We start from the raw sequence: 13,231 nt of genomic DNA, 5'->3' as shown, positions 1-13,231 counted from the left end.
ATTGGGTATGGTTTTGTTCTGGGGACCCTGCCTTTACCCTGTTCCTTCCTTGTAGTCGTCCTAAGTATGAAGTGTACACATCACAGTGAGTGAGCCTCAGAGATCCATATTAAAACCAAGCTCAATTCTGAGTCATAACAGACAATATTTTCCCAACGCTTTGGACTCTGTTTGGACCCACAAAACAGTCCCTCTTTTAAAAATGCCTCTTGCTGATTTGAGGGAGAAAGATTAACACATGAGACTGTGTGGAATACCACCTTGTTTTCAGTTTTCCATAGCAGCTATGACAACATCTTTGTGGCTTAAAACAACCCAACTACATTATCTTGCTGTTGGGAGGTAGGCAGGCCTGTGAAATTTCCTTCTGGAGCAGAGAGACCCCGGGATGCCTTTGTGTTCAGAATGGTTCTTGGCCTTTCCCAGAGACTACCGATAGGCTATCTGCAGGTCTTAGCTCATGGCCCCTTCCGCCTCTGCCAGTGCGCCTCCTCCTCCTCTGCCAGTGCGCCTCCTCCTCCGGCACCTCTGCCTCTCGCTCTCATTCTTTTGAGCCACCCTGTGATTGCATTGGGCTCACCCAGTTAATCCAAATAACTTCCCCATCTCAAGACCTTGAACAACATCTGCCAAGTCCCAGTGTCAGGTAGAGTGGGGCTTCATCAGTCCACCCAGCCCACTGGCTGACGGCCCCTGGGCTTCCTTGGGGTGCTCCCGTGTTCCTGGCCCTGTTGTTTCCTTCCTTTGCATCGCTGTTCCCATGGCCAGCCTTCTAGTTCAGGTATTTCTGAGTTCCAGCCCAGACTGCTGAAACCTCCTGTTTTGATAACTAAGTCTTCCTGCAGATATTGGAAACTTACCTTGAAGTTACTATGCATGCTTGCTTTTTGTTCTGAAATTTTTATTCTGCCATCTTTTGTTTCTGCTGCGTCTGTCTTGTTTTCCTTGCTGGAAAGGTGACGTGTGAGGACACAGCTTGATCTGGTGGGAGAGAAACTCCATGTCTTAACTGTCTTTGCCTTCCTCGCCCCCACCCCATCAGTGCTGTGGCTTTGGGAAAACCATGTGATCTTCCTGGTGTGCAGGGTGTGGCTATCCTTTAGGAGACAGGGAGTGTGGTCCCCAGGAGGAGAGGAGAGAGTGACCATTTGAAAGGGGTGGTGGTGGGGTGGCGGTGGGGGGTTTAGGACTCAAACCACAGGCTCTGGGTCCAGTATACTCAGTTAGCTAGCATTGTTGGAGCCAGAAGCAGCCTTTGTCTGATCCCCTCACTGTGCAGAAGAGCAAACAAGCTCAGAGATGCCCTTGTATTTAAGGTGTAGCATGGTTTAGTTAGAAACCAGTGATACGGCATGGGGCTTTAATCACTGTGGAGTTTGGAGGAATGACTGTGAGGCTCTATGTTGTCAGACTGCAGTGTCCCAGCCCCAGCCCCAGCCCCGGCCTTGAGAGAATCTGGTCAGAAATCTAACGCTGCCATCAAGTTGATGCTTGACTCACATGATCCTTTATTGGGCTTCTGAGGCTTTGTAAATCTCCTGAGAGTAGTCTCATTTTCCTTCTGCAAAACGGCTGGTGGGTTTGAACCTCACATCTTGTGGTTAGCAGTTCAATGCTGAAGGTTCAGCAAAGGTTCCTTTAAAGGAGCAAGCCAGGGCCTCAGCTTTGTGGAGGAGAGTTGGGCAAACAGGTGCCCTCACAGTGCTCCCCAGGGCCTTGCCAAGTGACCAGGATTCACAGGCTCCTGGACACACCCCCAGTTCACCCGTTGGCCCTGGCCCTGGCCAGACTTTTCCCTGTGGAGCCCAGTGGACCGGCTTACCCAGAGTTCTTGGTGTGTGAGCCTGTGGCCCGTCACCTTCACTTGTGGTCACCTCTGCCCTGGTGGTGACCACCTCAGAAGCAGAGCCTGCACCCTGTCCTTTGTGTTATTAAGGCAATTTAAATAGTCTTCTTCAGCCTGCTGAAAATCATCCAGTTCCCATCTTTCTTTTTGAATTACCCCTACAATTTTCTTTTAAAATGATCCCTGCCAAGCCAGGTGGGTTAGATGAGAAACACGGGTCACTCATGGTGCTTGTCTTCTCACTCCGCGTACAAACCTGTTGGCGTACAGATCACAGAGGATTGTTCTGAACCCAGGGCACTGTCTGTTGAGCTTGTCCATCAGCTCCTGGATGGAGATGGCTTTATCAGCCCCGTAGAGATTGTGCCTATTTCCTGGCTCCAGTTGGGTGTAAGAGACGGCAGGGGTGAGTGTGGGCAAAACTACCGGTACACCGCGATGAAAGTAGTCTCTGTCAAATAGCCATCCTGGCCATGTGTCGCTTCAGATCTGTCTGTGTTGCTGGGCCCTGGGCCTATAATTCTTGTCCTCATTGCAGGAGGGTGTGTTTGTCCTGTTTGGGGTGATCCAGGACCACTGTGTGTGGCATCATTGTGTCGCCCCCACCCCCAAGGTTTTACATTTTCTCCTGTTGGTGGTATCAGTTGCCGGCATTTTGATGATGAATGTTTGTCACAAGATTTGCATGTAAGAGCTCTTCAAATTACAGAAACAAATAGCTTAATGTTTATTGTCTGTGGTAGAATATTTGCAATTATCTTTTGTTGGGGTGTAGACAGCCTTCTGTCAGCCCACACATGGAAGGTCTTAGATTTGGAAGGGGAACATACCCATTGAAGATACTGAGACCCAGAGACGCGTGGTCTGGTTAGCGTGGAAAAGGAGCTGGTACCAGAAGCTCTGGCTAGCTAGCTCCAGGTCCAAGGCCGGCTTTTCTAGCTTTCTCAAAGGCCCCCCTGCTGGCTCCCCAGCACCTGCCCTCCGGGCTGGAGCTAGAGAATAGACCCTGTGGCTAAGCGTACCAGGCTCCCTCCCATGCTCACGTCCCCTCCCTCCTAGCCACACTCACTGTACCACAGCATACCCTCTGTCAAGAAAACGAGCTGGGCGCTACCACCCATGCGGGCCTCAGAGCTCCTGACGCCCACCCTGTGCATTCCTTTCTTTTGACTGGGTCTCTTTCCACCTGTGGGGACTGCCCTGCCTGGTGCCCAGGAGATGGGTCTCGAGGGACACTAGTGAGACCGTGGGCTTGCAGCCTTGCTTTGCTCTCTGCTGCTCTCTGAAGGGTCGAAGTGGCTTCCCTGTCTCTCTGGCCCCTAGCAGAGTTGTCGGTGAAAGGTATCGATGGAATCTTAGATTCCATTTCAAATACATTTGCTGTGTCCTGGCACCTCAGAATGCACGTCCTGTCTTCATGCTGCTTAGCCCCTCTGGCCATGGGGTTCCCACGATCATTTCACTGGTTGACAGATTCTTCTTTTTAGATTTGGGTTACATTACTGCTTATTTGTAATGGCAAGAGTATGTAAGTGTTACAGGGAGGTGCAAGCCAAATAATTGTTAGGATTGCTGGGAAAATTGCAGTGGAAGCAGTATGCCCTCCTGCGCTAGCTTTTTATAGCTAGCAAACCACTGGTGAGCTCGTCGCTCCAAGAGCCTCCGAATGACCAGGCTCTGCCTGTCGCCTTCCGAAGCAGTGCTGCGGGGCCTCTGCCGGCAGGTGTGGGAGGCCTGGAGGTCCAGAACTGTTGATCGGCCCAACCCATTAAAGGGGAGGGAATAATCGCTGAGATGTTGGGAAGCGAGACAGATTGTCTGGCATGTATGATACTGGCTTGGAGTTGGCTCATAAAAGAGACTGCCCAACGACTTTATCTAGTGAAAATTAAACCGTGAAAAGCAGTGGCCACCTGCTAAGTAACAGCAAAATCACTATTTCAAACGGAGCTTCCCAGGCACTGGTATTGGCACATACAGCATCTCTTCCGGAGAAACCGCTTTCTGACCTCTCCTTTTCTTTCTCTTTTCGCAGAGCCTGAGCCCTTGTGAAGCCGGCGATGACCAGTCTGAATGGTAGCCATGCTGAAAAAACCACTGACATGCCAAAACCTTCAGCCCCCAAAGTGCACGTGCAGAGGTCCCTGTCCCGAGACACCATCGCCATCCACTTCTCAGCATCCGGGGAGGAGGAGGAGGAAGAGGAGGATGAGCTGAGGGAGTACCTGGGGGAGGGGCTGGACAACCAAAGCATCGTAACAGGGCTTGAGGCCAAGGAAGACCTCTATCTTGGCCATGGCCCTGCCGCCTCGCCCACCCTGGCAGATGGGCTGCCGGTGGCCCAGCCCCCAGCCGTTCTGCCCGTCTCTGAGAACACTGTCAAGCTGCTGGCGTCCCCTCCTCCAGCAGCCCAAGTATTAAGTACAGTGCCAGTGGCTCTGTCCCCGGGGTCGTCTTCGTCAGGCCCCTTAGCAAGCTCTCCCAGTGTGTCCTCCCTCTCTGAGCAGAAAACCAGTTCCTCCTCCCCGCTGTCCTCTCCTTCCAAGTCTCCTGTGCTGTCCTCCAGTGCCTCGTCCTCCACCCTCGCCAGTGCAAAGCCCTTCCTGAGCCTTGGGAAGTCCCTGTCGACAGAGGTGGAGCCAAAAGAACCCCCGCACCCGCCAAGGCACAGGCACCTGATGAAGACGTTAGTGAAGTCTCTGTCCACAGACACTTCCAGGCAGGAGTCGGAGACCGTGTCCTACAAGCCCCCCGACTCCAAACTGAACTTGCACTTGTTCAAGCAGTTCACACAGCCACGAAACACAGGCGGGGATTCCAAAACCGCCCCTTCCTCCCCGCTGACATCCCCCTCGGATACCCGCTCCTTTTTTAAAGTGCCCGAAATGGAGGCTAAAATTGAAGACACAAAGCGACGCCTTTCAGAGGTCATCTACGAGCCTTTTCAGCTCCTCAGTAAAATCATCGGGGAGGAGAGCGGCAGCCATCGGCCCAAAGCCTTATCTTCAAGTGCTTCAGAACTCTCCAACCTGTCCAGCTGGAACGGGCACTTGGAAAGCAATAACAACTACAGCATCAAGGAAGAGGAGTGTGACTCGGAGGGGGACTGCTTCGGAAGCGATCCCACCGTCGCCAGAAGTGACCACGCCAAGTCAGCCGAGGAGCCCCCACGTGAGGCCGAACCGAAGAGCTCCCAGGTTGGCAGCAGCCTCAAGGACTTTGGCCTGAAGACCAGCTCTCTGGTTCTGGAGAAATGTTCCTTGTCTGCTTTGGTGAGCAAAGAAGATGACGAGTTTTGTGAACTGTACACGGAGGACTTTGACCTGGAAGCCGAGGTCGAGAGTAAAGGCGACAAGCCCCCAGACGTCCCTCTCAAGCCCGATGTGCTTGTGGACGATGCCTTGACTCTCGACAGCGACGACGAGCTGGACTCGGCCGAGCAGCACCAGGAATTGCCTGTGAAGACCCTGGGCTTCTTTATCATGTGTGTCTACGCGTACCTCATCCTCCCCCTCCCCCAGTACATGAGTGGACTCTTCCTGGGCATTGGCCTGGGATTCATGACTGCAGTTTGCCTGATTTGGTTTTTTACACCACCAAGTGCTCATAAACATCACAGGTTACACAAACACGAACACCATCGGAACGCACGCTCTCTGGACGTCAAAGAACCGGAGATGGTCAAGGTAAGCCCTCCCCTGGGCAGCTTATTTGCGACTTAGCTTCATTTGGTCAGGCTCCTGAATTGTAACAGGTTTTGGCTCAAGCAGGGGGTGAGGGGGTGGGGGAGTGGGGGGGTGTCGGTGGTGTGTGTGTGTGTGTGTGAGAGAGAGAGAGAGTGAGTGAGTCATCTGTGGGGAATCTCCTTATTCTGGCTCAAGTTTCGCCAGTTCAGGGACCTCCGTGGTTCTGGAGAGCAGCATTTACATCCAGATCTTAGTTCATCTTCCCTCTCAGCTAGTCAGGTGTTGCTCCTTGCTGAGGATCTTATAATGAAGCCCTGATGATGTAATGCTTACGTGATGAGCTGCTAACCACCAGCTTAGCAGTTCAAAACCACTACCTGCTCCTCGGGAGAAAGACGGGGCTTTCTACACTCTTAAGGAGTTGCAGTCTTAGGAACCCATGGGGCGGTTCTACCCTGCCCTACAGGGTCATTATGAGTCAGAATCGACTTGGCAGTGAGTTTGCTTTTGATGTTTGAAGTCATTAAATATTGTGGAGACCCTGGGGAAGGAGTAATTACTCCTGAAAGTGCCTGAGGCAAGAAGGGAAGGAGGGCACAGAGGCAAGTTCTTGCCTGTGCTGGCCCCTGCTGGCCCTCCTCTCTCCCCTCTGTACTGTGGGTGGTGGGCTGTGGGACGAGATGTCATTTTTCAATGCCCATCAGATGGGTGTCTAGGCCTCATCCCCTCCCTCCTTCCTTCTCTCCCGACTCTTTCTTTGTGGACTCTTTCTTTGTATTGGCCTCGGATTCAGTGTCAGGCTTAGGTGCCCAGGATCCATCAGAAGCAGGAAGAAAATGCTTTATGTTATGTTTAATTTATATTTATTATTTTCCTATGAAAGTTGTGGATTTGCACAGTTCTACTGTGAGACACATATGGTCACCAAGAGTCAGAATGGGTGCAATAGCCAGTCGTGGTTTTTGTTACTGCTTATCTGGGAAGCAATGGGTTATACCTGTGTGGCTGTACATGAAACGTGAAACTTCTCTTTGACTTTGTCATCTCTTTAGTGGTTTAACTGTAATGTATGTCACATTCTAGTTCAATGCTTATTCAATGATCAAATCGCTTTCTTCTTTAAAAAAAAAAGTTGGGGAGGGAGGGGGCGGGGGGCAAAGGAAAATGAGGAGCTGATTCCAGGAACCCAAGCAGAATGCGGATTTTGAGACTAATGAGGGCAACAAATGTATAAGTGTGCTTTACACAATTGATGTATGTATGGATTGTGATAAGAGTTGTATGAGCCCCAATAAAATTTTCTTTAAAAACAAACAAACAATGAATTCGGTTCCTCCAGACCTCAGCAATGCTCATAAAGGCATATTTACAATTATGGAATAAACTTTCTAATTTAAAAAAAAGTCTGGGTTAAAATATGGTTATATAGTTCATGCACATACATATATGATTATCTGATTTCCATAGAGAGGATGTGGAATCAAATGTTTATAGGCCACCTCTTTATAAAAATGATTTAATTCAACCCTCTTAATCACCCATAAGGCTTGAGTACTTTCAGCCGATGAGGAGACTTGAGCTTGGAGAGATGGTCATCTGTCTGTTCATGGTTTCTTTTTAAAAATATTTATCATTTTACTGTGGGCTCATACAGATCTTTTTAAAATATTGGGGACTCATACAACTCTTATCACAATCCATACATCCATCCATTGTGTCAAGCACATTTGTACATTTATTGCCCTCATCATTCTCAAAACGGGTTTCCTTCTACTTGAGTGAGCCCTTGGTTTCAGCTCATTTTTCTCCTCCCTCCCTGCACCCCCTCCATGAACCCTTGATAATTTATAAATTATTATTTTGTCATATCTTACACTGTCCCACGTCTCTCTTCACCCACTTCTCTGTTATTCATCCCCAGGGGTGGGGGTGGTGGTGGGGGTGGTGGCGGTGGTGTTATATGTAGATCCTTGTAATCGGTCTGTCCAAGGTTTCTTGACAGCTAAGGAGTGATACTGAAGTTGAGCACTGGGATGGCCTCTTCCTGTTTTTCCATGACAACCAACCCCCTCTGGAAAATTCATAACCAAGCCTGTCTGGAGAAGCATTTAACATTAATTTCAGGAAATGAACAAGAGGGAGATCTTGATTTACCTGAAGCAGTTATTGATTTCAACACAGCTTTACAAGTTTAAACTTGGCTTGATACCTCTATTACATTAATAGCCACCTCTGTTTAAATGAGAATGCTCTAAAAGAAAACATGATCTCTTTATTGCTTTTTAAAAAACCTTTTTAGGGTTCAAAAGAACTATGTGGGAGAAAAATGCCCCAAAATTCTTTCCTTATTCAAAACAAATACATGGTCACTGCTTAGATAGCAGCACAGAAACCCCAAAGAGGGGGTGGGGGTAGTGGTGGTGGAATTCATTATCATGCAAGTAGGCAGTCGTTGTGAGAGCCAGTAATTTGTTGTATCCCCTAGTCTTCTAGTCTGTCTGAACACTTCTGTGTGTATGAGCAGGCGGGCACACATGCACACACACACTCTTTGATTTGGTTTTAATAGGGTTGTCATCTCCTGTAGCCTGCCTGCCTTCCCTTCCTCCCACCCTCCTTCCTCATGGCAATATGCTATAAGACTGTTCCTTTTTTAAGAGGAGCTGGTGTTGAGGATGCGCAGCACACTTCAGCTTCTTGTTAATAAGTGACGTGTTGCTAGTGACTCATCTGCACAGTTGCTGGACTTTGGGAATAGGGCGGTGCTGTGACTCCCAGAATGACATGCCTTCTAAGGAAGTTGGTGCTAGTTCCAGCAGAGAAAGATGGGGCTTTGAGTTCTAGATTTCCACTCATCCCGGATTTATGACTTTAAAGTGCTACAGGGGTATGAGCCTTGATTTCTTTCTTTTCTTTTGTTTGTTTGTTTTTAATAATTTTATTGGGGGCTCAAACAGCTCTTATCACAATCCATCCATCCATCCATCCATCCATCCATCCATCCATCCATCCATTGTGTCAAGCACACTTGTACATATGTTGCCGTCATCGCTTTCAAAACATTTTCTTTCTACTTGAGCCCTTGGTATCAGCTCCTCATTTTTTCCCCTCCCTCCCTCATAAACCCTTGATAAATGATAAATTATTACTTTTTCATGTCTTACATTGACCAATGTCTCCCTTCACCCACTTTTCTGTTGTCTGCCCCCCTGGGAGGGGGTTATATGTAGATCATTGTGATTGGACTCCCCTCCCCCCCACCCCCCTTGCCCACCTTCCCTTTACCTTCCTGGTATCGCTACTCTCATTATTGGTCCTGAGGGGGTTATCTGTCCTGGATCCCCTGTGTTTCCAGCTCTTCTCTGGACCCATGTACATGCTCTGGTCTAACTGGATTTGTAAGGTGGAATTGGGATCATGACAGAGGGGGGAAAGGAAGCATTAAAGAACTAGAGGAAAGTTGTGTGTTTCATCAGTGCTACACTGCACCCTGACTGGCTCATTTGATTTCTTTCTTAAAACAGTTTTGTTAACCTTTTTCTAGAGTAAGTCAAAAGAATGCCATTTGGAAAGATTAATTTTAGGGATGTTAGCCGGTTTGTTATTTTTTTTAAATCCTGGTGGCATAGTGGGTTTGCATTGGGCTGCTCACCACAAGGTCAGCAGTTTGAAACCATCAGTCTTCTCCTTGGAAGAAAGACAAGGCCTTCTACTCCCATAAAGGGTTACAGTCTTGGGAATCCATAGGGGCAGTGCTTACCCTGTCCTATGGGGTCGCTGTGAGTTGGAATCTGGATGGCAGTGAGTGAGTTGATAGCCTGTTATCCAATTTTTATAGAGGGTGGAATCATGTAATTCTTGAGGGCAAACATATGTAAACTTTAAAATACAATTCAGAAGATAGGAGCCTGCATGTGACAGTGGCCTCTAGTACAGGGGCCCAGCTCCTTGATTGATCCTTTGTACTTTGTGCCCTCAGTGGAATCTGACTGAGACCCTACGACCCAGTCAGGCATTTGATGCTCATATCCAAAGCCGGTTTGTAAACCTCTGCGTCGGCCTGTCAGTTTTCACAGAAGGGCCCCAGGAGTCCCTGCAGCCTAGACTGAGAACCTGGCTCCAGTAAAGGCTCCATAAAGCACCTGGACCTTTGTTCAGAAAGGATGAGCAAGACAGGTGAACCCCCCAGACCAGCTCGCACACAAATAATGGTGCTTCCCAAGGACTGGTTATGGTTGTTTAGACCTCGTGGTACTCCCCCATCTGGTGTTCTATGCTCAGCTGGCCGGTCTTGAATGCAAAGTGGCAAAAACAATCACACAGGCAGAGCACAGGCGTCCTTGGGACCTTCTTAAGCCTGTGTGGTGAAGGAGCTCCTTTCTGTGGCCTTTTCCCTGGGTTCTGTGGCCTTGCCTTGTTTTGTTTGTTTTAAAGAAACCTCTTGGGAGATTTTCTCCTTAAGACCTGAGGAATTAACTTTTGCCCAGTTTTTCTACACTATAGGGTTTGTTCCCTTCTGCCCAGGCTGAAGACATGTCCTGGGTAAGCTAGAAACCACTTGTGCTTGGGTATTTTTCCCCTGGCCCTGGGCTGCGTAGTGGTTACTTACACATTGGGCTGCTAGTCATAAGGTCCACAGTTCGAAACCACTAGTCGCTCCTTGGGAAACTTGGTGGGAGTAGCACATACAGTCTCAGAAACGCACAGGGACAGTTCTGCCTGCCCTCTAGGGTCTGAGTCAGGACCAGCTTAGTGGCAGTGGTTGGGCTGCAGCCTGCCCGTGTGGTTATGTGCACTTTGTCAGAATTGGCCAGTGGACTGTGCAAGAGACGGTTCTGTGGCCTGCAAAGAGGGGATTGGTCAGTTTTTGTGACCCTGTTGGCAGGCCGTGCCCTAGATTGCTGAGAAGTTTGTATGTGTGTACACACACAGAAAGAGCGCGAAACAGCAGAGAAAGGACATCAGGAACTTCCTAAAAGAACTGTAACCTGGGTCAAGAGCCATAACACTGCAGATAGCAACAGGTCCCCAAAGGGGACGGATGGCTTAGTTGACAGCAGGGACACTGAAAGCAGAGACCTGTCCTAAGGGGGCTGACAGGAGGTCTGTCTTGAGGCAGCCTGTCCTGTATAGCCCAGGGGAGCTGGGAGGGCCGTCCTGCACTGGAGAAGTAAGGGAGACTTTGCTGACATGTTTCCTGGTCCTGCTCTACGTTATCATCTGTTGATTCTGATCCTAAATGACCTTGTACCCTACTGACTCTGTTGCTTTCTTAACAAACCATTTAAGGTCTGTACTGTGTAGCTATCCCAACCAATTGGGAAGCCCAGAAAAGAAGTGGAGAGTCTGTGGGAGGAGTGGCTGGTGCCAGAGTTAGTAAGAAGGTTGGAGGTGGAGGTCCATCTGACCTCCACCTTGGAATCAGCATTGGACCAATCCTAGTCATTAACACCTTCCCCACCCTCCAAGTAAGACAGGTTCTGACATGACTGCTGCCACCCCTTCTCAGCCTGCTTGTTCTCAGTGTATGAAGTTCACAACTGATGATAAGCTGATGACAGGCATTGAACATGAAGTGATACAACCAAAGTAGGAGACATTCGTGTGATTTAAGGCATGGCAATTTGGGGGACCAGGAGCCCTGGTGGCATAGTGGCTACACATTGGGCTGCTAACTACAAAGTCAGCGGTTCAAAACCAGCAGCAACTTGGGAAAAAGATGGGGATTTCTACTCCCATAAAGAGATGCAGACTTAGAAACTGTCAACCCTGTTCCTATAGCGTCACTGTGAGTCGGCTTTGGCTCGATGGCAGTGAGTTTGGTTTTGTAACCGAAATGTGGGTAAGCTAGGCCTCGTGTGTGAAATGTAAGTGAAACTTAGGGGAGGAGTAGGTTTGGGCAGAGGAAGAATGGGACATACTTCAAATGTGTATTTTTACTGAGTGTTCTTAAGCAAGTTGGGTGGTCTTCCTGAATTCATCTTGTCCTTTACCAAGAGTATGAGAGGGTCTAAAAGAAACCAAACCCAACAACGAAAAAGGAATTTCTTTTTCAGAGCTGTGCATTTAATTTTTTGTTACAAAACAACTTTGTCGCCTTCAAAGTACTCTCCCTTACACTTAATACATTTGTCAAGTCTGCGATTCCATTCTTGGAAACATTTTTTTCAAACTCATCTGTTTGGATGGCTGACAGCACCTCCCTTTTTTTGGTTCTGTACCTCTTCTGTGTTGTCAAATCGCTGTCCTTCCATGTCCCTCTTCATTCACAGAACAAAAAGAAGCATGCTGTTTATCGCCAAAAAGCTGACACACTGAGATGGCTGCATGAGCAGGTGCATTGTCGTGGTGGCCCCCAGTGGAGCTTTTCTTGTGGTTGTTTTGGGTGCCCCTCCCCCTCTGGTATGTTCTGTACCTAATGCAGTGCTCTTCTTGCACGACACCCCCCATGAGAAGTTTCCTGAAGCTTTCATGCAGTTCTTGGATGTAAGTGTGAGTGTGTGACTTAGACACAGCTCTGAATTATACTCAGGAGTAAATCCTTTCTGATTTGGAAACCACCAGCATAACACAGGAGTAGAGCAGGTTCCAGAATGATTAGCTGCCTGTCAATGAGAGATGGCCTTGAAGCTTGGCTCAAATTGCATCCACTCCATCCCAAGGACTACCAGCAGTGGACTTGGGGGGACTTTATTGTTCTTTAGATGGTGCCATATTTAATAAGAGGGGTGGGTTTTTAAAATAACTAGATGCCCCGAGTATGGTTTGTTTTTTTTAAACACATCTGTACATATGTTGCTATCATTTTCAAAACATTTGCTTTCTGCTTGAGCCCTTGGTATCAGCTCCTCATTTTTTCCCCTACCACCTTCACCTCCATCCCCCATGTCTCCTACTAGTAGGGGTTTTACTTTTGATAGAGAAATGGAATAATTTTGTAGGGTGAACATTCTCTCCATATCAAGAAGAAATTCTGCCTTGTAAATGTAATCTCTGCCCCACGGACTTCTCTCTCTTCAGAAACTTGAGAGGGAGAAAATAGCCTTATCCCATGTTGCCAAAAGAGGCGTGGGTTGCTTCTGTGTGCCTGCTATAATCCTGAATACAATGAGTCCACGAAACGTAGAAGCATTCTTTTCTCCTACCGTACACTCATCTGAAATTATCCTGCTTCTGCGGTCGGTGGCTGCACTGTTTACATGCGTCTTTTTTATCAACATGGCTGGAAGAGTGGATCAAGTGTGCATCTGAGTGTAGGGTGCGCTCACTCACAAGCAGGTGCTCGAGCTTTGACGTTGGTTGGACAAGGAGCTTGCTGGAGACACTTCCTGAATTCCATAAGAACCATGTTAGGAGGTGTGGTTAGGGAGTCAGGTAATCCCACATGGATTTCTTTTAACTCTTACTTTTTAGCTAGTTGTTGTAGAAAATCTCAAGTATATGCACAAGTAGAGACTTGTCTAATAACAACCCCCCAGGTACTCAACATCCAGCTGCAGCAGCTCACATATTGACTCCCTGGCTGAACTTTCGCTCTGGCCGCTGCCTATATGTGGCGACAGCTGACTGCTGTGTTACTGTGGGAATTCTGGCTAAGGTATCCAGGACCATACCTGTTTGGTTTGGGTCCAAGGGTCATCTGTGGAGTCAGGAGAGAGGCTGTAGGCATTGTGAGTCTAGTTTTTCAAATTGCGTTTTT

At 48.4% G+C, this 13,231-nt stretch overlaps 1 protein-coding gene across 2 annotated transcripts in view; it reads left to right on the top strand.

The window, feature by feature from the left end:
* Positions 1-13,231, top strand: part of TEX2 (testis expressed 2) — a 110,236-nt gene that overhangs the window by 52,872 nt on the left and 44,133 nt on the right. For both annotated transcript variants that reach the window (XM_045299312.1, XM_004707278.2), the window contains exon 2: positions 3,882-5,532. In XM_045299312.1, the coding sequence (XP_045155247.1) occupies positions 3,907-5,532 (1,626 nt within the window). In that variant the 5' untranslated portion in view covers positions 3,882-3,906. The remainder of the gene's footprint in view (positions 1-3,881; positions 5,533-13,231) is intronic.

This window comes from Echinops telfairi, unplaced genomic scaffold, assembly GCF_000313985.2.
Source record: "Echinops telfairi isolate 266 unplaced genomic scaffold, ASM31398v2 ScPeMD7_7458;HRSCAF=8496, whole genome shotgun sequence".
Lineage (NCBI taxonomy): Eukaryota > Metazoa > Chordata > Mammalia > Afrosoricida > Tenrecidae > Echinops > Echinops telfairi.
Note: the sequence above shows the minus strand (reverse complement) of the source record. Positions and strands in the feature narration are given on the sequence as shown.